Here is a 25956-nt window from a genome sequence, read left to right on the forward strand (position 1 = left end):
CAAAAAGGGAAAATGACATATTTGTAGAAAAAATATTTATAGCAGCTCTTTTTGTAATGGCTAAGAATTGGAAATAGAGGGGATGCCCATCAATTGGGGAATGGCTGAACAAGTTGTGGTATATGATTGTGATGGAATGTTATTGTGCCATAAGAAGTGACAAGCAGGATGATTTCAGAAAAACCTGGAAAGACTTACATGAACTGATACAGAGTGACTCGAGGAGAACATCGTTATACAGTCATAGCAATATTGTATGACAAACAACTGTGAATGACTTAGCTATTCTCAGCAATACAGTGATCTAAGACAGTCCCAAAGGACTCATGATGAAAAATGCTATCCACTTCCAGAGAAAGAACTGATGGCATCTGAATACAGACCAAAGCATACTGTTTTTTCACTTTCTTTTTTTGTTCAAGTTTCTTCTACAAAATGACTAATATGGAAATGTATTACATGATTACACATGTATAACCTATATCAGATTGCTTAGAGTCTCAAGGAGGGGAATGGAAGGGAGGGAGGGATAGAATTGGGAACTCAAAAAATAACTAATGTTAAAAATTGTTTTTACATATAACTGGAGAAAAAAATAAAAAATTTTCTTTTTTAAATATACCTTTAAGGAAGACTTACTGAGACCAGGACTTGTAGTTTGTGCTCTGGGGCACGGAGCCACCCCATTCTGCTCTACTTTTAAATCTCTAAACCTGAGTTTCCGTAGTAATGAGGTTCACCACATTTTAAAATGCATTTTAATGTGCTACAAAAAGTGGACTTTCTTTAAAATACAAAATAAAGGTTACCTTTCTTGACAGTGCTTTGAGATCTGTCCATTGGAGTTTGAAAAGTAAATGCTAATGCTCTCTAATGTTATCTAAATGCTACATCTCTGGTCCAGTATAAAAGAGAAGGGTGAGACAAGTGTCCAGTTAGCAGGAGGAAGCAGTCAATGCATAAATGAGGATAAGAGTTTGACTGAATGAGCAAGTCTGGAAAGTAGAATACCCAAGCAGCAGGAATGACAAATAACAACAAATCTTTGAAGACATCTGGTCATCAGTCCTGGAGTTCATGATTGACTAAGTGATTAATAATGGAAAACATTTAGTTCACAGTTTGCATCTTCTCTCTCCCTGCATCCTTACCAGCATGTGATTTGCATCTTCCTCTAGCAGGTAAATTCAAGAATAAAAGTAGTTTTTCTATCTTCACTTTTTTTTCTTTTAGAATTTAATGTTTTTTTCCTTCAACTTTGAATTTTCTAATTGCTACTTCATTATGAATGGCCCCAGTTCAACCTCAGATTTTGGGAGCCTTGTGAAGAGAGGCAAATGTCAGGCTGATTGATGTCTTCTCTAAGAACCACATGTACCTGAGGGTGATTCTGTACTGCTGGCTGATAGCCTGTTAAGAGAATATTAGCTCATCATCTGTTCAGTATCAGGGGTTTCTATCACACATACATGATAATGCAGAGAGGCAGATTTTACCTTGATGCAAGGGAGAAAGCTTACTAACTACTGGAGCTGTCAAGACATCCCAGTTCACCCTGAGAGGTAGGAAGTTCCTTGTTACGGGATGTCCACAATCTAAGGCTCGATGACTCTTTGTTGGAGCTGTTGTAAATGGAAGTCTTTTTTCCATGTGTGGATTAGATTGCCTCAGTTTCTACACAGTAAAATGAGATTCAACAGTTCATTTATTTTGTTGTTGTTGCTGTTGTTGTTAGGGTTACTAACCTGGTAGATTAGGAGAATACTATAGATATCATTTATCCAGATTTTTGCAAAGCATTGGGTAAAGTATGTCACACTATTCTTGTGGAAAAGATGGAGAGGTGTGGGCTAAATCAGTGGTTCTCAAACTTTTTGGTCTCAAGACCCCTTTACGCTCTTAAAAATTGAGCATTCCCACCCTACCCCCCCACCAGAGAACTTTTATGTGGGTTGCATCTCTCAAAACTTACCATATTAGAAATTAAAACACTCTAATGTTATTATTATGAAAAAGGTTTTGATATCATGGGGCCCCCTGAAAAGTTCTCAGGAATCCCCAGATCACACTTTCAGAACCACTGGGATGGGTAGTAGTATAGATATGTGGGTTCAGAATTGGCTGAGCTGCCAGACCCCAAAGGTAGTCAGTCCTTAATGGTTTGATGTCACCTTGATAGGAGTTCTCTAGTAGAATATGTGGGCTAAATCAGTGGTTCTCCATTTGAGTTAATTAATAGTGCAATATTGTTCAAAATGCTAATGCGACCATGGGCTGCTTATATTAGGAGACCGCCTCTTAGGAGAGGCGCACCATCCAGGTAATAAGCAGGTGATAATCCCCTACTCCAGTCAGACTCTACCTGGGATACGGTGTTCAGTCCTATATGAGTGTCAGAAAAATGGTGATCATCCCAAATGACAATCAGTTGAAAGAACTTGGGGTGACTGGCCTGGTAAAGAGAAGACTCGTCGTGTGTGTGGGAAGGGAAGATAATTTGGTTCAAGGACATTTGTCACGTGGGAAAGGTAGTGAACTTGTTCAAGTTGGAGCAAGAGGCCATAATCAGGAGCAGCGGGTAGGTGCTGCAAAGAAGCAAATTAAAGCTTGAGATCAAAGGATTGTCGATTTAGAGGCAGAAGGGCCCTCAGAAGTCATCAGGTTTACTGCTCTTCATTTGCAGATAAAGAAACTGAAGCACAGAGAGCAACTAGGAGGTGTTTGAGTCAGGATCTGAATCCAGGTATTTCTGACTCCAAGTCCAATCAATACCTTATCAACTCTGTAATGATTATAATTTTCCAAAAGTGGTTTTCCTCTAGAGCAGCAGTTCTTAACCTAAGTCAAGTTTGATGATAAGTTTCAGGGTCTCTGTGAACTTTTTTTTTTTTTTTTGGTGAGGCAGTTGGGGTTAAGTGACTTGCCCAGAGTCACAAAGCTAGTGAGTGTTATGTGTCTGAGGTCATATTTGAACTCAGGTCCTCCTGACTCCAGGGCCAGTGCTCTATCCACTGCGCCACCTAGCTACCCGTCTGTGAACTTTTAACAATCATTTTTGATAACTGTATTTTAGATCATTGATTTCCCTTGTAGCTAAGTATTTTATCTTAGGCAATTACATTATTTTGAGAAGATAGTGATAATAGAAATGGTCCAAAGGCTTCATCAGACTGCCAGAACAATTTATAGATAAAAAAGAGTAAGAAGCTCTGCTTTAGAGGCCTCTCTCTGACTAAAGAAAGGTCTCCAAGCAGAGGCTGAATGAAAACTGTCAGATATATTGTAGTGTTGAATAATGTTCTGCTATGAATTGGACCAGATTACATCTGAGGTCCTGAGAGTCTGTATCCAATAAACATTTAATAATGAGCTCCTATTGTGTGTAAGGCATCGTGCTAGGTGCTGGTGATACAAAGACAAAACAAAAAGTCCAGGTCCTCGAGGATCTGACACTCTTCTGAGATCATTTAATGTTTACCTGGTTAACTAAAGACAAGATCACTTGAAGAGGGAGAAGCTCTGACAATTAGGGGGAAGCCCTTGGACTTAGATGGTCTCTCAGCCCCTTTCCAGATCTATAATCTGTAATGCTAAATATTCTCTGCGGTCTAGTTATTCCAATTCTGGGCCTGAACTGAGGGTTTGCACATAACAGTCTTGGGATCCCTCAGCATCCGTCCCAGCCCCAGTTAGGCAGTTCAGCGCCACATGCTGGGAAGCCATCTCTGATTCCACGGCATCTTCTTCTCCAGGTTAAACCAGCTCGATAGGCACTGCCAGGCCACTGCCCAGCAGCTGGTGCTGCTCCTCAAGAGGCAGAACGAGCTTTTCAGGGAGCGGCAGAACCTAACGGAAGAGGTGCAGAGTCTCAAGTCCCAGGTACGCACTCCAAAGCCCAGGTGCCCTAGGTAATGAGCAGAGGGGAGCCTCCAGTGTGAGATCACCAAGGAAGAGGCTGACGACGTTGAGCAGCCAGTGGGCTCTCCTCCTGCTCCCTCTCGCTTCTCCTCCTTGGTTGCCTGGTTCTTTTTCCCTTCTCTCTTCCCTCCTCTCCTCAGTCCAATTCTCTCTGCTTTCCCCTCCCCTTATCTGTTCCTGCCATCCCAACTGCCTTAGAAATCAAGCCAGTCCTCACAGACCAAAGCATTCAGGAAGCCTTGAGTGCCACCATGTGCCCAGCACTGTAGTAGGCACAGCAGGAAATATATGGAATGTATGACAATAATAGTCTCTTACCCTCCAGGAGCTTACAGTCTAATTAGAATTCAAACCATTGAAGTTAAAATGAATAACTCATATATACACAGCACTTTGAGGTTTACAAAACACTTTCCTTTGAGGTAAGTAGTGAGGATGTTACCCCCATTTTACAGATTAAGAAACTGAGGCCAAGAGAAGTAATCTGCCAAGGGTCACACAATTAGTGTCAGAGCTGAGATCTGAACCCAGTTTTCCTGATTAAGTCCAATTCTCCTTCCTTTATCCCACTGAAACAATAGGAAACAGTTATCAGGTAGTATCATTAAGCTTTAAATTAGAATGGAAAGAGCAGGGATCTTAATAGACAGAAGACCTGCATTCCAATGTCTGCCAAAGTCATTTAACTTCCGTGAGTTTTCAGTTTCATCATCACTAAAATGGCAACAATAATGCTTGCATTATCAACCTTACAGGTTTGTTTTGGGAAAGGCGCTTTGTAAAACTTTTAGGCTCTATAAAAATGATGATGACTAGGTGCTTCCTGAGTTGAGAGGAAGAGACCAATGTGATTTTAAGGGGGACAGAATCTCACTGAAATCAACAGTCTCTATCCTAGGGCTCTTGATCCTGGGGCGAGGTGAGGTTGGCTGTGTAGGCTAAGTTGTTGGGGTACCAGAGGAGGGGAGTCCAGTCCTGTAGAGGGGAGCCCTACGAAAAGGCCTGGTAGTTGGGCCCAGCGTCAGGGGCTTGTGTCCTCGGACAAGGTTGGGCATCTTGCCCCAGGTTACCGAGCACGAGGAAGAGCTGAGCCTCAAACATAGGTCATTTAACTTCAAATCCAGCGCTCTACTACCCTATGCGCTGCCTCTTTCCCGAAGGATATGGGAAGGGTCCAGTCCTGGGCCTTAGGTTTCTATGAGCAGAAGTTAAGAGTCAGTGTTGAGGGGCAGCTAGGTGGTACAGTGGAGAGCACTGGGCCTGGAGTCAGGAGGACTCGAGTTTAAATCTAGCCTCAGACACTCACTAGCTGTGAAACCCTGGGCAAGTCACTTAACCTGATTACCTCATCCCCCCCCCAAAAAAATAGTGTTGAAGGGTATTAGAAGCAGAGTGGCCCAGTGGACAGAACTGGACTAGACTCCCTGGCTTCAAACCTCACACCTGGCACTTACCTTAATGGACCTGTTTCCTCATCTGTGAAATGGGAAAGTTAATACTCAGTGACCTCCGAGGTCTCTTCTGGCTCTGTCCCTTGAGCTCTCCATCCCGGCATCCCATGCCCTCTCCAAGTCTGTTTCTGCTTCTGTACTTCGATGGACCTTCAGTCTCACTCGTGGAGGTTTTCCCTTGGCTAGTGCGGACCACAGCCCATCCACATTGTCTCACTCTGCTGATGGGTCCTCAGAGGAGGACCTTCCCTGAGAGCTGGAGGTCAACCCTATCTTTTTTTCCTCCCTTTTACATAGGAGGTAATACTAGTTATACTCCCTAAGAGGGTTGTTGTGGGGAAAGTATTCCTAACTCTGGAAATGCTCTGTAAGTGTGAACTATATACGTTTATCTTCCTCACCCCTCCATGGCCTCACTGGCCCAAATTCCTTTGGGGGTGAGGAGCCGGTGACAGATACAAAGAATGAGGGAGAAACAGCACAGAAAAGGTGGATAGGTACTGTTGGGCAACAGGAATAGGGACAATACCCTCTCATTTTCCTGTACTTTGCCCCTAGAATGTTATCCTCATTTCTAAGGGCCCACCCAGTCATCTTTCCCAGTGACCTCCATGAGGCCCGGGGGCTTGGAGGTTTCACTCGGTCCCAGTAGCTAGGCCCTAGAGGGTGAATGGAAGGCCGCCAGGTTGCACCCACCCTTGTGGGCCTGGCCAGTTGTAATCCCTGGACTAGGAATAGGGTTCCTAAAGGCTCTTGGCTTCTCTGCAGCCGAAAGCCCATTCCTACCGAGAAATGGAGGAGAGAGGCTCCATGGGGGCAAATTTCAGCCTCAGCACCATTCTCCACTCCATCCTTACAATATGTGATTTGCCTTCTAAGTCCCTTACTGCCTGCTTCGAGCACTGTCAGTTTTTAATGTTAAAATCATCGGTGCTTTAGGGACCTGTCTTAAGGCTTTCAGAATTCTTTTCCTAATTGCCAAGTGGACTGTCGCGGGGCTTTCTTCCCTTGCCTGAAGCAACAGAACTGATTGACCAGCTCGTGCTATCTGAGACCAGCCCATCTGGCTCATCTCTAAAGGAACCTTTCAGACTCAAATATTACATTTGGAGTTATTTTAATAGGAACATGACAAAAGAAATTTGGGAGAGAGAAATTTTGGCTTCATTCTGAGGCAAACTTGAGTGTTCGTTCAAAGAAGAGGCAGCTATCCAGGTTTGAAAGCTCTCAGCTGAAGCCATAAACTGAAGGGCTGTTTGTCACCCAGGGACGGCATCAGACTTGACTTAGGGAATGTCAATGCGCTTCAACCTCTTGTGATGAATTTTTACAATTGAACAAGCTCGTTGAATTCTAGAGTGCAGAAAGGCTTCATGTTAGTGAAACTTCCAATGAACCATTTAAAACAACTAAGACAGCTATTTAACATAAAGCATATGACTGCACAGCACACACCATGTTGCTCTCTGGTATATTAAGATCCCTTTTTTCATGACGGCAGGATGACAGCCCTGGAACAAGAAAGATACAGTCATTGTTATCAGGAAAGCTGGCTTTTTCTTTATTTTTTACTGGGTGCACAGCTAAGCTCTGCACTCTTTGTAGCTAGTGAACATCAGAATTAAGATTTCAAGAGTATGATTTCAAAGGGAGATAGGAGAAAGAGTCTGGCCTTGGAGTAAGGAGACTTATGTTCTGCCTCTGATGGTAGGGACATGACCCTGTACAAATACCAGAGGCTCGATTTCCTCATCTGTAATTTGGGAATAATAACACCTCACAGAGCTGTGAGGAAAATGCTGTGTAAATTTGAAAGTTGTATATCAATACAACAACAGTAATAATGTATTTTCATGGTTAGATATAGTTAGATGAATTATATATAACTATTATATATGCCAAACTATATCTACCTTTATTTAGCTCAAGTTATTTCTAATATTTACAATTTAAAATTTCAGTTGAAATGTTAGCAAATAGCACCTTTGATGTCACAGATGAGACACTCTAGTCTTTCTCCATACCCTACCTCAGAGCAATGTGGACTGGCAGGCATATGACCATTAAAATACACACACACACACACACACACACACACACACACCACACACACCACACACATACCCCCCCCACCACAACACATTAAAAAGTAAAAAGCCAGAGGCTACATCCATATTTCCATATTTCTACAATGATTTGGAACATTTTGCCAAGTGTTATATTTTATTGGTAGTATCCTCGCTGTCCACCTGGTCATTTCATTAGCAGACAAGTTTTCAACCAGAAACTGAGATGTCTTTTGGCTATGTAAAAATCTGCATCCTTTAGGCAAAGTATAATTGAACCAAATCTCTGTCTATCTCTATACCCGAGAATCCAGGTGTTTGTGTCACATGTCTCTGCTCTGAAGTAGAGGTGCTGTCACTTGGATGGATTTAGGCTTTGCGTGCCAATGGGCCCTATAGCTAAGGGTTTGTATTATCGGAATCCACAGCCTTTATTGGATGATTGGGAAAAGAATTTGGGCTCAGGAAGAGGAGGAGAATTTTTTTCCTGCCCAGTTTAAAAAGGTGGAACTAGGCTGTATTATCTTAAATTACTTCTGTTTAAATTCCAAAATGTGAACTATAAGATGCCTAGCAAAGAGAGACATTCAGAGACTTAACCACATCAGTAACGTTTTTGGCCATGAGAATTCCCATATTTCCCTCCAGTGGTATTATTGAACAATTAAGTAGCCTAGTGAGAGCTGAGTTCAATCCTATGGGGCTGTTCAGTATAGGAATAGCTTTTGGACTCTAACCCTTAAGCACAAGATCTTACCTCTTGAGCTTTGAAATCTCATAAAAAGGGCTGCATTGGTTCTTGTAGGAGTTACTGCAGCAATAATGAATCTCCAGAAACATTATTCCAAAAAATATACAAACCAGTTTCTCCATTTCCACTCTTTACACTAAGACAAGCCTCAAATTGTGTTTCCTACCACTGTATTTTGACCCCCTTTTTCTCTGAGCAAAATATGAACTGTCACAGCCTTTTATGACCTTTTAAGGAAGGAATGTCTTTCTAGAATGGACAGCATTTCTATACTGAGGTAGTTGGTCCTGGAGACTCAGGAAGACTTTGGCAGCTGAGGGAGAGAAGAGTCATATGGAAGGCTTGATAGCTGGGAGCAGGGTCAGGGGTTTGTGACTCAAAGCCTGGAGGCTTTAACAGCTGGCCAGGAAGTAGGGAGCCAGCTGGTGGGGAGTTAAGAGTCTTTTCATGGGGAGTTTGACATCTGGAAGAGGGAAAAGAACAGAAGTGATCTATATATTTATAGGATTTTCTTAAATGTATAGTTTGCTTTTTTTTTTTAAATTTGGATATGGTTTCACTTATTTTGCTTTTTGCATTTTCTGGTAACCAACATCCCAGACAGGATATTTGATCCCATCTAAAGTGTTAATTCTGGGAAGTCATTCCCTTTAAGTCTCTTCTGTTTTAGTCATTTTTGCAAGTTATTGTTGAAAGGATTCTGAAACTGTAGTTAGTCACCTAAGTATGTGGTTTTTTAGTAGCCTTGAGAATTAAATTTTTCATTTCTTTATTAAATATATGGATAGCACCAATGGTAGTCTGTGGCTATTTTTTAAATGATCCACATTGTCTCATGTTTCCAAACCAATCAGTGAATGATACAAAAATTAACCAGTGGAAGAAAAGAGAGAGGATTATTGGGGATGTTAAAAATTGAAACAGGTCATAGGATTTAGATGATGCTACCATGAGGAAGTTGTGGATGAGGAAACTCAGCTGATGAGGCCCTTACCAGAATGAATAATCACAAGCATTACAAAGATGGACACTCAGGTGATGCTATCTGAGTGTCCTTACACCACACCATGCCTACGCTGGCCTGCCTTCTGAGAGCTCTCTACTCTACACCCAGCTGCCTTAGAGTCTTTCACAAAGTTAGCTACCTGCAGGACAGATGGTGCTTGAATATAACAGCAAATACGCTGAATAAACTAAAAAAAAAAGCCTCCTCCTGAATCAAGATTTTTTTTGGAAAGAATTCCAAATAGATGAAAACAAACAATTTGATTTCAACCAAATTGTTGTTTTTTTGTTTTTATCCTGATTTTCACCCGAATTGTCAGTCTCAAAAATAAACACTGATACATTCCCAGAAAATATTTTTCAAATAAAAACTGACTCTGTTAAAGTTTGCCCTGATTCTTTCAAAACTGTGTACAAGACACTGTCAACCAAAGTGACTGTTGCATATTTTTTAAAATAAACTTGAACATATGCAGCTAAAATGTCATTAACTCCCTGCTGCCAGGGTGCTTTTGAAGGCAGAAGTAAGACCACTCCACTGCATTTCAAATTTCAAGATCCTCTGACCTGCTGAGAAGTTGCCACATATATCTCAAATACTGTACATTTTAGCAACTTTTTAAAACTGGGGCTTTTTGCCTAATTAATATTCAAATGCACAGAGGATTCCATTTAAGCCAAACCTGCTCTGCCTTTGACAGTTCATTTTGCCCAAGAGTGAGTAATTTCAAACCAAGCATCATGCAAGGAAAATAAATTGAATTTTATATTGCTTCAGATACATTTGTTCCATCTATTGCTTCCCAAGTCAGACATTACATTTTGCGATATAAATTCACAATCAAGATTTTTAAGGGAGCTAAATATTTTAATCCAATTAGACAAGTGAACAAAACACTGAATATTACATGTAGCGAGATAAGTGGTTCTTGCCTTTAAAAGACTGCAATTCCATCACATTACAACCCCAAATGTCAACGTTGCCTTTATTTTTAACGCTTTCAAACATGAGGCAGCCAGAGGCACCACTCTCTGCTGTCAGAGACACTGTCTAGCCCTCGGGAGCTCTGAAAATCTATTTACCATGGAAACGTGGTTCATATAACAACACAGACACCTGCCCGTGTGCCGAGAAAGTTCTTGTGACTTCTGTGATTCGAGGAAGCCTGCGAGATTCCAGACTCGGGATGCTGCCAGCTGCTGAAGGAGCCCTCTCGTGTTGGCGTGTACCATGAGAGGGAAAGGTAGCAGAACATCCATCAACAAGTGTGACCCTTGTCTTCCAATACATGCTCCCTGGGCTTCCTTTCCCTCAGCATATAAACCAAGAGGATTACACCAGATGATTTCTCTTTGGCTTTAACATTCTGTGACTGAAAGCACCAAGTCCTAGGTCAAGATGCTATATTATAGGGAGCAAAAAAAGAGACCAATTTCTGTTTATATGCAAGGAAATATTTTTGTTCCTTGGTGATTGTTTTTCTGCCTGCTACAGTTTTGAAATTCCTTGGGACCTAAAGCTGCATGAGCCAAATCCCAGGTCTTGAAGACATGGAATATCTGAGACCTTTTTCCAACTGTCCCCACACTGTAGCAGAAGCTTTCATCGTAGCAGAATACTGTAACGTGATAGTCAGTGTCTGCTAAGCAAAGCCAAGTTCAGTTGTAGAAGTCTCTGTGACCTTACCCAGTCAACTGTTGCCCTTTGGGTACAACTTGCAGCAGCAAAACTCCAAGGATGCTCTTTCAGGCCCTCTACTCCCGGGCTCAGGGGAGGAAGTAGAACACAGTAACATTCTCTGCAACCTGAGCTAAGAGTGAGGGAGTTACATGAAAGCACCCAGATTTGTACGTTTTTGAAATGGGGAAGCACAAGACTCTTAAGGACACATTTTAGCCAAGATTTAGAGGATCACCTTGGTCTACTTTGACCATGGCCCACTGGGTTCTCTTTACAAACTACCTGTAAAGCACAATTGGGATTACAAAGCTTCTAAAATTAGTAATGAGATGGAAAACAAAACAGGAGGGAAGTTCATGCTCACATTCATTTCAAGGACCACAAATGACCAGAAAGGGGATGAAGGAAAATGATAAACTTCCAATATATTGTTACTGATTCTAGCATTAAAACAGATACAGGTCAGGAGAGCTAAACTCTGATGACCTGAATTCAACACTTTGCTGAAAGCATGAGGAGGAAGGTGATAAGCTATGGAGGTAATCAGGAGTCCCCCCTGTAATCTTGTATTGACTGTCTAGTCAGCCAATAAGCATTTATTAAGCACTTACTATGTGCTAGCCACTATGCTAAGCTGAGGTTACAAGGAAAGGTGAATGACAGTCCCTGTCCTCAAGGAGCTCACAGTCTAATGGGGGAGACAACCTGTACAAGCAAGCTATATACAGAATAAATAGGAAATAACTGAGAGAAGGCTTCCTGTAGAAAATAGGATTTTAGATAGGACTTGAAGGACTTAAAAAGGGTTGAGAAAGGCTTCCTGTAGAAAATAGGATTTTAGATAGGACTTGAAGGAAGCCAGGGAACCCAAGAGGTGGAGATGAGGAGAGGAGAGAGCATTCTAGGCATAGGGGGCAACCAGAGAAAATGCCAGGAGAGAATGTCTTGTTTGTGGAACAGCAAGGAGGCTGGTATCACGGGATCAAAGAATATTGGGGGTGAGGGTGAGGATATTGGAAAGGTTGGGCAGGAGGTTGGTTATGAAGGGTTCTGAATAAGTCTAACAAGAGATTCTGTATTTGATTATGGAGGTGATAGGGAGCCACTGGAGTTTACTGAGTCAGTGGGAGGGGGGACATGGATGGACCTATTCTTTAAGAAAATCATTTTAGCAGCTGAATGGAATGAGTAGAGGTTTGTGGCAGACAGACTAATCATCAGGCTATTGTGATAGTCGAGATGGGAAGTGGTGAGGACCTTGTAGCAGGGTGGTAGCAGTATCAAAAGAGAGGAGGAAACATGCTTGAGAGATGTTGCATGTGGAAGGTGGGAGAGAGTAAGTTGAGAACACCCAGGTTTTGAGCCCAGGGGACTGGGAGGATGGTGTATCAGCATAGTATTAGGATAGTTTGGAAGATGGGAAGGGCTTAGGGGAAAAGATGATGAGTTCAGTTTTGGACATGTTGAGTTTATGACGTCTACTGGACATCCAGTTTGAGCTGTCTGGAAGGCACTTAGGGATGCAACACTGGAGGTCAGCAGAAAAATTAATGGATAGGATAGGTAGATTTGAGAATAAGCAGCATAACGATAATAAATAAATCTATGGGAGCTGATGAGATTACCAAGCGAATTAGTATAGAGGGAGAAGATAAGAGGGCCAAGGAGAGAGCCTTGTGGGATACCCATGGTGAGTGGGCATGACCTGGATAAGAACCCAGCAAAGAGACTGAGCAGTCTGATACACAGGAGAACCAAGAGAAAGCAGTGTTCCAAAAATCTGTGTCAAGGACAAGAGGGTGATCAACAGTGTCCAAGGTTGCAGAGAGGTCATGAAGAGTGAGGGCTGAGAAATGCCCATTTGATTTGGCAACTAAGAGATCACTGGTAACTTTGTTTTTTGGTTATTCATTTATTTATTTATTTAGTACTTTATTTTTTCTCAGTTACATGTAAAAACAACTTCTAACATTTGTTTTTAAAACTGAGTTCCAAATTATCTCCCTTCCTCTCTCCCCACCCCACCCCCACCAATGAGAAAGCAAGCAATTCGATATAGGTTATACTTGTGTAGTCATGCAAAACATATCCATAATAGTCATGTTGTGAAAGAAAACAGATAAAAAAAACCTCAAGAAAAATAAAGTAAAAAAAAAAATCACTGGTAACTTTGAAGAGAGCAGTTTCAGTGGAATGATAGGATCAGAAGTCATATTGTAAGGGCTGAAAAAGGGAGAAGAGAGAATGCAGAGGCACTGATTGCCTTTTCAAGGAGTTTAGCCATAAAAAGCAGGTGATACAGGTAATTTTGGTATGGAAGGATCAAGTGAGGTTTTTGAGTAGCAGAGAGACATGGGTACATTTGTAGGCAGTAGAGAAAGCCAGTAGGCAAGGAGTGATTGAAGATAAGTGAGAATTGATAAACTCTGAATGCAGATTGAAGCATATGTTTTATTACTTTATTTTTCTTGCTCTGTGACATGGCTACTGTGGAAATGTTTTGCATGACTTTATATATATATAATGAACACTGGAGGGGTGGAGGGAGTGAATATAGAACTGAAAATAAAAATAAAGGAAGTTTTTATTTTTTAAGATAAGTGAGAGAATAGGGGAGACACAGGGAGAATCTTACTAGATGCGATGGGATGGAATGGAATGGGATTGCTTGTGCAGGTAAAGAGATATGGCCACCTCTGTGTAAGACAGAGGTGAAGGAAGACAGTGGGAGAAAGCATCTGAGAGATTTGAGATGAAAAGGGGCAAAGAAGCTCTACATGGATGGCTTCATTTCTTTCCTGTAAAATAAGAGACAAAATTCTCAAATGAGAGGGACAGGGAATGGGAGCCATGGGACTTTTCAGGAGGGATAGAAGTGAAAAGTTTGCAAAAGCTGCTGCAGGGAGCATGGTAGTGAGTTAATAAGGGAAAAGGATTGCCTACCAATAGTGAGGACCCAGTTGAAATTGTGTAAGATGAATTTGCAGTGGCCCCATTAAAAAGTCTGTGATTTTCTTCACTTTTGTTCAGTAGCACATGTGTAGGAATGAAGGGAGTAAACAATGGGAGTGATCCAAGGCCGAGGTTTCCCAGGGCACAATCAGCAATGTGAAGGGGAGAGTGGCTCAAGAGAAGGGGACAGTGTAGAACTGAACTGGCTCACAAAGGGGTCAAGATGGGAAAAAGAGGAGAGAGTAGCAAGTGCATGGGTAATGGCCTGGAAGAGAACTGAGGGACCGAAGAATTGGAGGCATGGTATAGACAATAATTACAGTTTGTTATGAGAAAGCAGAGGAAGAGATAGGAAACCAATAGATTGTGGTCAAATAAGATGATTTCAGAATTCTTGAACATGGAGGTGGTGTACTTTGGCATAATAGTAAGATTAAATGTATGACTTTGTGGGTGGAGTGGAATAGGTCATGAAAAGTGAGTAGGCTGAGGAACTAAGTGGTTAGGGTGGTAGAGGGAGTATCGTTATGTTTGTTGGAAGTGCCCAAATTTGAGGGCAGGAATTGGGGAAGAAAGATTGTGAACCAGGTACTGAACTAGTTGAATAACGGAGGGGTATGTCCTGGAGCTCTATAGACAACAGCTACTAGTTATCAGCAGGAAGGCAGGTCTCGGTGATTGCCAGAAGATGGAGAGTAGAAGAGGAAAGATTTAAGATGGAGGCATGTTTGTTATATATGAACCAGGAATTCCACTAGTATTTGGATTGGGTCAAAGGTGTGGACTGTATGGATTACAAAGGAGGACAGGTTGCTGAGTGACAGAGGTAGGAATAGACCCTGGAATTGGTCCTGCCTTGGCCAGTGAGCCAAGAAGAATGAGTTAAAGTGCAACCAGTACTTGAAAGGGTGGCCAGGGAGTCTGTGTTATCAGCAGGAAGGCAGGTCTTGGTGACTGCCAGAAGATGGAGAGTAGAAGAGGAAAGATTTAAGATGGAAAGATGTTTGTTAAATATGAACCAGGAATTCCAGAGGGCACAGTGGAAAGGGTGGGACTTTGGGGTGAGAAGGTAGAAGGGGATAGGAATAAAGAATCTGGCTTTCAGGGATGGAGAATGGAGTTTAGATGAGAACCAACAAGCATTCAGAATCACTGGGATGTGCAGACTATGTCCAGGTGTGTGTATATTCATCTTCTTTTCCCAGGAAAGGCTGGAAATAAGGCAGGAGCCTGAGACATGCAGTACAAAATGGAGGGCACATGGTCAAATGGAAAGCTCCTGTCTCTCCTCTCCTTTTCCTTCTGAAGTCTGGAAAACAGGATATGATGCAGTAGGAGACTGAAGTTGTGCAGCAGGATATGGACATTTTGCTCCCCTACGACTTTCCTTGTTTTCCCTCAGGGCACGTTTGCAGCAGGAGATGGAAGGTTGTGCCTGACCTCTCCTCTTTATACCAGAGGATAGAGATCAGGCAAGCATAGTATAGATGAAAATACGCACGCATGCATGCACACATGCGCACACACACACACACACACATTTCACTATCATAGACTAAACATTAGCAAAGATGGTGGAATGCTCAGTCTATTTCTAGGGTGAATCTACCACCATTGCAGCATTAGGAGAATAGAGATTGGCTACTATAGCAACCTCACTCTAAAAAGTGGTAGCATCCAGCCAAGGGCATAGAGAAAAAGATTTTTTTTTTTGTTCTTAGCATCTTCAGTAACAGTACTTTAAAGGAAAAGGACAGAAAATTTCCAGATATGCCTAACATCTACCCTCCAAACTTCATCCACCTTTCTCTCTGATAGGAAGACCAAGAATTAGCTTGTGATAATTGTGATAGTGCAACGAACAGAACTAGATATCTGGAAATAAGCTTTCTCTGAGTCCATGGAGTAAAGTGAGAGCCATGACCAATGCTATTCTCTTCTAAAGACCCACCATGCACAAGGGAACAGGGATCTTTATGTTGTCCTTCAGAATGGGTGAATCTTTAAATATGGAGATAAGTACTATTACCATGCAAATCATATCATACCAAATAAAACAGGATCCACATTAAAAAGAAAGTAGAAAATTGCCAAAGAAGCAATGATGGCCCTTCCCTGTCCCCACCAGGAAGACTAGGGTAGACTTCAATTCCATTTGTTCCTGCTGAGAGACTCACATCTGTGGGGCTTTAGTGTGATTCTGCCTAAGAGGAAGATCATCAGTTACAGTGGAGTAGTCTGAATGCTGGCAGGGAACAGGGAAGATTATGATAAATTACTAGAGCCCTCTTGGAGTCAGGTAATAGGAAGACTTATTTTGGAGAATGCTTGCTTCTTTTTACTTTAGGTCATTTTAGTGCTTTTTACTTAATAGAAAACAAAAACCATGCTATTTGATATGCTGAGTCAGCACTGTTTCCTAGTGAAACGTCTTCCCTAATCTGTTTGTCTCTTTAAGAGGGTTGTAATACTGGAAATTTATCCAGGACTTGTTTTCCTGGTCCAACAATTACCTCATTGTCAACCAACCTAGTCATTTTACCAGGAAAAAAAAGTACATAGTCCAAAACTAAACCATGGGATCACTTCATTTGAAGCTTTCATGTCAGGGAGCTCTATGGAAAGACAGAGGTGTGAGGTGTGCATATGTTACAACCAAACTGGCTTCAGCTCATGCAATTTGTGTTTGCCATAAGAAAGGAAGGAAAATTTTAATTTCTGCACTTTGAGTTGTAGTAGAATACTTGTAGATTGAGCGGGGCAGCTTGGGTACAAGTAAAATATTCAGTCACCACCCCACCCCCCACATACAACAGAACCAAGAAATGGCTGTAAGGATGCAAATAGGGGGTTGGCACTAGTGAGGGCTTTGCTGCACTCACAAGCCTTTCCTTTGCTGGGAAGAAAAGAGAAAACCAAGAAATCACCTGAGTGAGGGAACCCTTTTCTGGCTTTCACTACTGGGGACACCTTTTCTCTTTTTTTTGCTCCAAATAGATATTTAATGGGCTTCACATCAGATTCCTATAGAGGTATTTTTATCTCATTAGTATTGAGCATACTAATCTGGTCTAACTTGAGCTACCAAGCACACAAACCATTAGGGGAATCATTAGGTCAAGAGCATACAAACCTACCAATGATGACTTCTACTGAACAATAACAACAAAAATAAAGTTCTTAACAGTAATTCTAGAAATAAAAGACACATAATTATTCCTGGAAAGAACATTGCAACTGGTTTTTATCTCCTGGGCCCAGCTGAGCTTACCTGGATGTACATCCTTGTGAATTTTCCTAACAGAGAAAGATGAAGAAAAGGCTGCAGAGCCAGGTCTTTGCTTGTTTCTAGGCTCAGCTTTAGATCAGAGCAGGTCCAAGGCATCAAGTGTGGCCAGAAGGGATGGAGGTCCAGATCCCAGTCAGAGCCAGTCAGACTTGTCCACCATAAGAAGAGAATAGAGACAGACATATCTTTTCCTTTAGTCATCTAGCAAACGGATATGACTGTAGCCCATGCTCACACACCCTTCAGCTGAAAGTGATCTCTTTTCCCTCAAATTTCTCACAGCACTTTGCCTGGACCTTTCCTTTGTCCTTATCGCATTCTCTTATATCATAGTTTGTCTATATATCCTTTCTTCTATAAGATTTTAAACTCCTTGAGAACAGAATCAATCATTATTATCCCTGCCTTTGTATCCCCATTACCCAGAAGAATGTCTCTCATATAATAGGTCCTTAATGTATTGTCTTAAAATTTCAACACATAAAATAACAATTAACACAACAAATATGTACTTAGGCTGCAGAATTTGTCCCCTTCCCCCCAAATGAAAATGAGCATCTCATCTTTTTTTTTTTAAAAGCATACAGGGATATCCCTAGTAAGGTGATTGTTAAAATCTTTGGTTCACAAATATCAAGATCTAAATTCTGAATCTTTAACTGCTTGCTTGTTTTTGGAAACTCCCAGTAAGTGAGCATTGCTTAATAAATAAAATGGCATTGGTTCTACATCTGTGATGTTGACTTGATCCAGTATATAAAATCCTGCTCATGCAGGGAGATGCAGCCCGTCTTTCATTGCAAATGATTTATTCCCAATTTAACTGTGGAGCACAGCCAATCCCAGCTGCACTGCAATGCTTTAGCACTGACGTCTTAACCCTTTTCCCTTGCTGGGCATTTTTTTTTTTTAAGAAACACTACTAAGAATTTTGAGCGTTGGGACTGTTTTATTTATCTTTTGTTTCCCCCAAGGTGGTTTTCACCTAATAAATGTTCAATGAATGTTTTTTGAATGAATTGATGAACTAGTATTTGTCAATGGTCCTGTATAGTCCTAACCTAGGACATTGCACATTTGAGAGTATTGTGTGTGTGTGTATATATATATATATATATATATATTTTCAGAGTCATCCCATACCAGCAAAGAAAGTCAAACATTAAACCCTTTCAATGGAACCTTCTAAGCTTGTTTTCAGTGCGGTTAAAAAAATCTTTTGAAATGGATCTTGCTAATTTAAGCCTATATAAAGGAATTGCCCAGTACAGTTTGATGATAAAGGTACAACACACACAAACTCTCTCTCTCAGGACACAGGAAAGGTTTCCATGTGAATCACTTTTATCACAGTCAATGAAAATGCCCACAGACCCAGCTTTAAAGTTACAAAAGGCTCAATCACTCAGCCAGTGATTAGCTGCACCCCCCATGTCCTGTTTTTCTCCAGTTAACCGCCCTCTGTACTGTCTGAATAGTTTTCAGTAAACAGGGTCTAGCACAAACCAACCAGAGTCTTTATTCCTGGAAAGGGGAAGCAGCCGAGGTCTGGCCTGGTCTCAGTGCCAGACCATGCTGATTTATGTGGTACACAAACACTTGCAGAACACAGGTTGTTTTTCAGGTTTGGAGCATTAAAAATAGTTTAGTTTGTACTTAGATGGAGTGATGTCTTTGATCTGTAGACAGAGCAAGGTCAAGAGGAAAGACAAACCTTTCAGATAGCATTTGTTTATATACAATTTCCACACTTTTAACCTCTGAAACTTACTTTCTGATAATTTAGCCACAGGAAGAGGTGATTACACCAGGAAGTTAGAGTCACAAGGCAATTAACGGAACACGAGCCATTTAAACTAACTTTGGTTATTATTGTTTGTCTTCCAGTTGCTCAGCGCGCCACAATCTAATTGCAGACCTGGATGAAACACAGAAATAAACCGTGTGCAAAGAGATGTTTACATTCATCTGTTTTGTGTCTTACTGTGCTACAGTATATCATGAAACTATCTGTCAGCACAATGCCTCTTGCCAGGCTCCAATGGAACTGGGGTCATGTCAGTTTCCCTAAAGTACTTCCTACAATGTGGATAGGCTGGACTTGAGGTTTGACATTGTACTCTCTGTGTGCCTATCAGCTTTCAGCACTGGTTTGAAGTAATATAATAACTTTTGTAATGATCACTTGTTTACTCTTGTTTACGTGTGTGAAGTTTAATAAAATTGACCATTTTTTTAGCCTCTAGTTCTAATGTTACCTTTTACTTTATGGTGATTAACCAAAAAACGCACACATTTTAAAGAAGTGATATTGTAACAAAGAACAGTTCCACTTACCATACCACCCCCTGCATTCTTTTTCCTTCTTTGTGGTATAACCTGGGTCTTCCCACTTGCTACCCTTTCATCAACATCTTAGAAGACTTTGAATCCAATAATCTGTTGATTAGTGCACTATTCTGAGACCTCAGAGAGAAATTTGCACAAAATACAACGTGGTCTCTTAGTCACAGGACATAGAGTTTAGAAGACTGTAGGATTCATCACAGGATTAAGTGCTGAAAGGACCTGGCACAACCATCCCTTTTGTACATGTGGCAATTTAGGCCAAAGAGATTGTCTCTCAGTCCAACATTAGACAGGTATTAAGTAACAGAAATTTATGCTACCAGAGACTCAATACTCCATACATTTTGAAATGAACAAAGTGTCAGATTGTTATATTTGAACATTTTATAGGAACACAGGTTTAGATATGTAAAGCCCTCGCAGGTTCCTAGCCCAAATGCTCTCATTTTATGCATGAGGAACTGAAGCCCAGTAATGGGAAATGATTTACCTGAGGTGATACAAGTAGTTAAATGGCACAGTCACGATCTAAATATGGGTTCTCCGACTCCAAATCCAGCACTTTTTCTTCTTTGGAGACAACATTTAGACACCAAAATCCAAGGCTAGAGCTGGAGACTTATCATTCATTCACTTTGGGGCTGTTCTGATGCCCCTAATCCTTGGCCAGTAATTTTTCTCCCCAAACTTTGGTCATAATGTAATAAGGCTATGTTTAGTCAAAAATTGATCCAGGTCAGGTTTGGAGGCAGTGGCAGAACATGTCTAGAGAGTATTTGACTCTCTGCATGTCTATAATGCCAAAGCTTAAAACAGTGGTGGTTCTATTCAGGTTCAGAAAAATTTCAGGCTCCATCCTGAGGAATCCCTTTGAGATAGATTGTCCTGTGAAATACTTCGATTATCCCTAATGTTGCTCTAACAACATAGTTTAAAAAATAGTCACTTTAAACATCTTCTTTTAGCAGAAACGTTTAGGACATTTTTATTTTGGTCTACTGAAACCATCAACTGCAGAGGTTCCAAGAAAGCAGATGTGAGAATGTCTTTGGATCCTATTCGATGATATACAATCCTTAAGTACTCTTGAATGTAACTGGCCCCAAAGGCTATGCTTTTATGTGGACCAGTCACAGGAACTATGCCAGTTTACACGGTTCAGCATATGAGATAAAACTAGAAACAGCCAGGTGGAAGATTCTAGATCCCCTAGAGTCCCCTTCTAGAAGGATTCTACATGTGAATTGGAGTGTATTCCTGCTGACCTATGTACAAATCTGTCATGTACTATGAAAGCCTTTAAATACCCAATAAAGAGTGGAAACTAAGAACACTCACAAAGAAAGATAGAAAGCTGACAAGATAGACTACACAGGAATCTAGAGACTAAAATTTTGGTAATCATGGAACTGGATGGGTTCCTGAACGAGAACACCTCTGCACCTCAGTCTCTAGACGGAGCTACATGGTCACTATAGAAAGAATATGGTCTTCCCTTCTAGAGTTGTTTATCTTTTCTGTGCCCAAGCCACACTGAAATGCAAAGTAAAATGATACACTCGCTTCAATGAAATAAAATAATCATTTGTTGTTTGTTTTAATTTACATATGGATTTCATGTCATCCCATCACATTTCTATTACAGAGGAGCCTAATCTTCAGTGGTTAATACTATATAACTATAAAAAATGTTCTTTTTGCAGAAAAATATCCACCTTCACCTTTCAGAAAGCCAGGACCACAGCCAACAATAATAAACAGAGAAGTAGCATATTGACATAGTGCTTTATTTAAGCTGTCTGTACGAAGGAAAATAATGTGCATCCCTATCATATACGTGTAAAAATACTAAGGATGTACAGTGTACAAAAACAGTTTCTTGTAGTTATTTCACATCCTTGTGGGTCATATACTTAAGGAAATAAACAGTTTAAGTATGACCGACAGTGAGAGTAATACAGTTCCTTGGGTTCATAGTCACGTCTGCTTAAAATCCTTAACCAGATGACTAGATCTTGCACGGATCCAATGAAAGAACTAGCAAGGTCAAGAAATGTCACAAACTCTAAAGCTACAGGGAGGTAATTGAATTACCAATTTAGAGGTGTCATTTATGGTTGTTTATTTATTTATTTAAATAAATACTTTACAATTCATGCTTGCCTGTAATGCACTACCAGGAGCAAGATAAGGAAATTCTACTGTAGACAGTACAAACAGTAGCAGCAAAGTGTGTACATTGAGGTGTAATAGATAGACCCTGCAGTTAGTAAGGAAGGACCTTACTTGTGTACTCTAGGAGAAGCACAATGGCCCCTGCAAGAAGAGTCAGCTTTAAGAAGCTAGAAATCAGGGGTGGGAAATGGAAAACAATACTGGAATAATGTTCTTTAAGCAACAGGAATGTGTTGGAAGATGCAGTTAGTGTAGAACGCAAAGCTGTGTGCAAATATGCCTCCAGTCCAAACAGAAAGAGCCGACTTCCTCCAAGATGTCTGTGGTACAAGAGGGCACACTTAGTGACAGTCAGTACAAGCTGGAGTCAACCACATCTGAAATGTCCAATGACTGACTGAAGGGTTCCAGGTCCCAAGGCCTTTTCACCTGCCAGAATTCTAAAACTACAGTTGTGAGCAAATACAAGTTCCCCCAATCTCTTTTTTCAACAATGCAATTTTGTTTTTATTTTCATCCCTTTTCCCAGCTGAATGAAGATTTGGGGCACAAAATCAGAGATTCCCAAACTCTAAACCAAGTGATGTTCTGTTTGTCCTGAATAAGTCATCAGTTTTCTTGAAAGCAATGTGGGACACAGTTTATCCTTTTTCAAATTCAACCTGAAATAGCTTTCCAATATTTTACCAAACTAAAATGCAAACTTTATTATGCTATTACAAAAGCAGAGTAGCTAAGCATAGGGAGAGAACCACAGGCCATTTGCTGGAGATTAAAAGCCAGCTGGGAGAAGCTGATGGCCTGGGGTTCAGTCAGAGTCAGTCATTAATCTTTAGGAAGTGTCCAGTGCCAAGGTCACAAAGAACACTTATCTCAAGATTTTAAAAACAAAAAAACAAAACAAAACAAAAAACCTAATGGATGTGCCTTGCATATGGGTGATAGGCTTTCTGTTGGTCCACAGAGGGCATTTCAAAGGAGCAAATGCTCACAATGGTCAGTCGGCCAGTCCCCGTCTCTCATGTCTTCGGCTCATCTGATACTTTCTTATGTAATGAGTGCAAAACAACTTATGGGATGTGCTCACTATTCCTACTTTCTTTTCCAAAGATGAAAACTCAATACATTACCAAGTAAAAAGATGAAATCCGTAAGTATAAGCAAAAGTGAGATATCTCTTACTTTAATTGCCCACTTAATATTAAATATGAACTTCACTCAGAAATATGAAAAATTAGAATAAAGTCTATATCTGAATGTGTCTTAGCTGCCTTAATAAAATGCCCTTTATCCCTTTTGTCAGCCCCAGTGTAGCCACTGCCAGCAGTGGTCTCACATTAAATCCACACTTTCAGCATCAAGCAGCTAAGACATCTGCATATGAATATTATTTTTCCTATCTAAAAGTCACTTGCTCTTTCATACAACACAATCATAGTACTACATAATGCTGCCATTTGTCACTGTGGGAGCTGCTAAGATAGTGAAACCAGAATACTTCAATGATAATCCTATGGAGCAAGGATTTCCTTCTACTAGTAATAAGAGCAGCTTTCTGGCCCCATAGACCTTACAGGCTGCTATGGAAAACTTCAGCTCCTAGCACCAGAGGGTTTAAATCTGAAGATCATTAATAAAGGAGAAAGATGAGGTTTGCATACATGCCCCATTCAGTAAGAAATGTTGGGGTTTGGGGACATGAGTATATACAGAAAAAGAAAACTTGGAGGTGTTCTTTTTTTTTTCCCTGATGACAATTCAGTGATTAATGTACCATGATCTGCCCAGTCATGCTGGGTTTTCTTACCCTTTCTTTCCTACTTGGTACATGTTAGCGGTGGTTTCTTCAATCAGTCCTCTTCATGTTCAGTGTGCCAAGTAAAGTGCTTTTCTCATCCTCATTCTGGTGTCAAACCACTTGAAAGCATTTCCTTCACCCAAAACAGACCATCGTTTCTATTCTGCTGCCTGGTTTTCATAATACATTAATTCTCAAAGGAGCAAAAACATTCGTTTGTTTTGTTAACTCCCTGGCACTGGTATTTGGGCTCTCTCCATTTACAGCACCAAGGGTTAAATGACAGTATCTCTTCCCCTGAAGCCAATTTCTATGCAGCGTATACAATTTCAGAGCCTTGTCAAAATGTCCACATAGGAGAAAAAAGTGCATGATTCTCATCAGCTTGTACATTCCTTTGCATGTAGGACAAACTAAACTGCTGTAAGCCTAATCTATGTAAGTTGTAGCTGTATCTGCTAGGAGGACACACGCAATCTTCATCACTAAAAAATAAATACTACTGCAATATAAACAAAACCAACCCCAAAGGACATTCAAAGATCTTAACATTTGTGAAAAGATAATTAACATAAAACAAAGTAAAAGTGAAAACATGGAAGGCAAACACCTGTTTCTCTTGGTGCACAAGTTTTGGTGAAGAGCAGGATCCCTACGCCTGTCTACATTCTTTAGCCATCAGGAGTGATGTACATCAAGAAGGAAAAAAAATTTAAAATATCAAGCACATGGAAAAATGCTCTCTGGTGCAAATCATTTCATTAGACCCTTCAAGCGACTTGAACAATGCTGAGTTTATGCCGCCTTCATTTCTTGGCTGTGTGACGCTCACTTGTCCATGATTGCACATGAAATCTGGAAGTCTAAGTGTGACACTGGGCAACTCGAGCCCCTCTACTTCTTCGGTAGTAGCCAACAGGAATTTATATAAACACATATGTGTGTGTGTATGTGTGTGTGTGTATATATATATATACATATACATATATATGCATATATGTATATATATCAACAGTTAAGTCCTTTGCTCAAATGCTTTCCAAATGAATTCCAGCCAGATGTTAATGACATATACCTGCTTCAAGTACTTATATGCCCTAACCCAAGCTTTGCATAAGCACATCACCACCCTCTCCAAATTGCTTATTTGGACCAGCACAAACAGATGCAAGAAAACGTTAGGAACTAAGTCTTCTTAGTCTAATTAATATTCTGATTCACCTTCTAGAAAGTTAAGAAATGCATCTATAACCAATTTATCTCTTTTTTAACCTCTGAGGTGAGGGAAAAACAAAAGATGACAATTGGTGCACAAATGTACAACGGAGGACTCATGACTTCCAAAGATTGTAAAATTACTTCTTAAAGTTGCTATAATAGTGAGACGGTAGCAGCAATAGCATGAGACCTTAGACTGAGATAAAATTTCATGCAAAAACAAAAAGGCAAGTGTGTTTGTGTCTCTTTGTGTGTGTGCGTGCCTGTGAGAATGTTTGTAAGAGAGGGATGGAGGGGGCATAAGGGTAGGGCAGGGGTGAAGAGAAAAGTGGGGAGAGGGATGAAGGATCTCGTTCAATTTGGGACGACGTCTGAAAGTGCTCCTGCTATCTTGGCGAATAGCTAGTACTGGTGGTGATGCCCAGGAATCATTTTTTATAATAAACCTAGGATGACAGTGATGCAGCAGAACTCAAGAGGATTATTCTCGTCCACTTGCAGAGTAGGAAAACTGTGGGAAATGTGGCCGTCTCTCATTGTCCATGCAGTCCATACCATCCTCATCATCTGTGGGGATGAAACAACACTTTGAACTTCACATTAATTTTTTTTAACTAAACTCTCTTTACCTCAAGGATTATATTTTCCCAGATTCTCACAAAAGAGGGATTAAGTTTCAACCAACATGGCTTACATATACTTGTGCTCACTATTAAATTATAACTGTATTTATTTTAAGGACTACCTTATTTTATAAACTTGGAGCCTTAAACCGAATAGCATCTTAACATGATGTTCTACATTAACACACAATAAAGATTAAAGATTAAATATTATTCATGACACAAGAATAGATACTAAGTAAACTGTAGCAGGAAGGGAGAAATGTATTGATAATCTGCAAAATAACTAAAAGGTAGTGTTTCCATTTAAAATGTCCTTTCTTTATATTCAGTATTTCTGTTATTTCCATTAACAACAACTTATTATTACCAGAAATAATTATTATTATTTTGATTTTTAAAAAATGTTCATGAAATGCCATCTCACTACCTTTCTCCCTAACTATATGGTGATTCATGCCTCTTCCTAACAAAAAAGTTCCTAACTTAAATCTTACCTCTATACTTAAAGCACATTTCATCTTATTCTTTCTACTGTATAACTGGCAGAATTAGCCATGATTATCTATTTATAGTGTTTCATATACTTACCCTTTTAATCAAGTGAAATAGTCCCAATTCTTTGAATAGACCCAGTTCATTTAAGGGCCACTTCATTCCCCCACCCTGTCCAGCCCTGG

At 40.5% G+C, this 25956-nt stretch overlaps 2 protein-coding genes across 6 annotated transcripts in view; one reads left to right on the top strand and one right to left on the bottom strand.

The window, feature by feature from the left end:
* LOC114050146 (serologically defined colon cancer antigen 8 homolog) overlaps positions 1 to 19711 on the top strand; it is a 268476-nt gene extending 248765 nt beyond the window's left edge. For 2 of the 4 annotated variants that reach the window (XM_027871747.1, XM_027871751.1), the window contains exons 17-18: positions 3753 to 3879; positions 19001 to 19710. In XM_027871747.1, coding sequence (XP_027727548.1) covers positions 3753 to 3879; positions 19001 to 19039 — 166 coding nt within the window. In that variant the 3' untranslated portion in view covers positions 19040 to 19710. Of the gene's footprint in view, positions 1 to 3752; positions 3880 to 19000 lie in introns of all 4 variants that reach the window. The other 2 variants (XM_027871748.1, XM_027871750.1) reach the window with 2 other exon arrangements.
* A 1324-nt stretch (positions 19712 to 21035) lies between these two features.
* LOC114049642 (RAC-gamma serine/threonine-protein kinase) overlaps positions 21036 to 25956 on the bottom strand; it is a 362981-nt gene continuing 358060 nt past the window's right edge. For both annotated transcript variants that reach the window (XM_027870916.1, XM_027870917.1), the window contains one exon: positions 21036 to 25220. In XM_027870916.1, coding sequence (XP_027726717.1) covers positions 25135 to 25220 — 86 coding nt within the window. In that variant the 3' untranslated portion in view covers positions 21036 to 25134. The remainder of the gene's footprint in view (positions 25221 to 25956) is intronic.

This window comes from Vombatus ursinus, unplaced genomic scaffold, assembly GCF_900497805.2.
Source record: "Vombatus ursinus unplaced genomic scaffold, bare-nosed wombat genome assembly UNPS02014798.1, whole genome shotgun sequence".
Classification (NCBI taxonomy): domain Eukaryota; kingdom Metazoa; phylum Chordata; class Mammalia; order Diprotodontia; family Vombatidae; genus Vombatus; species Vombatus ursinus.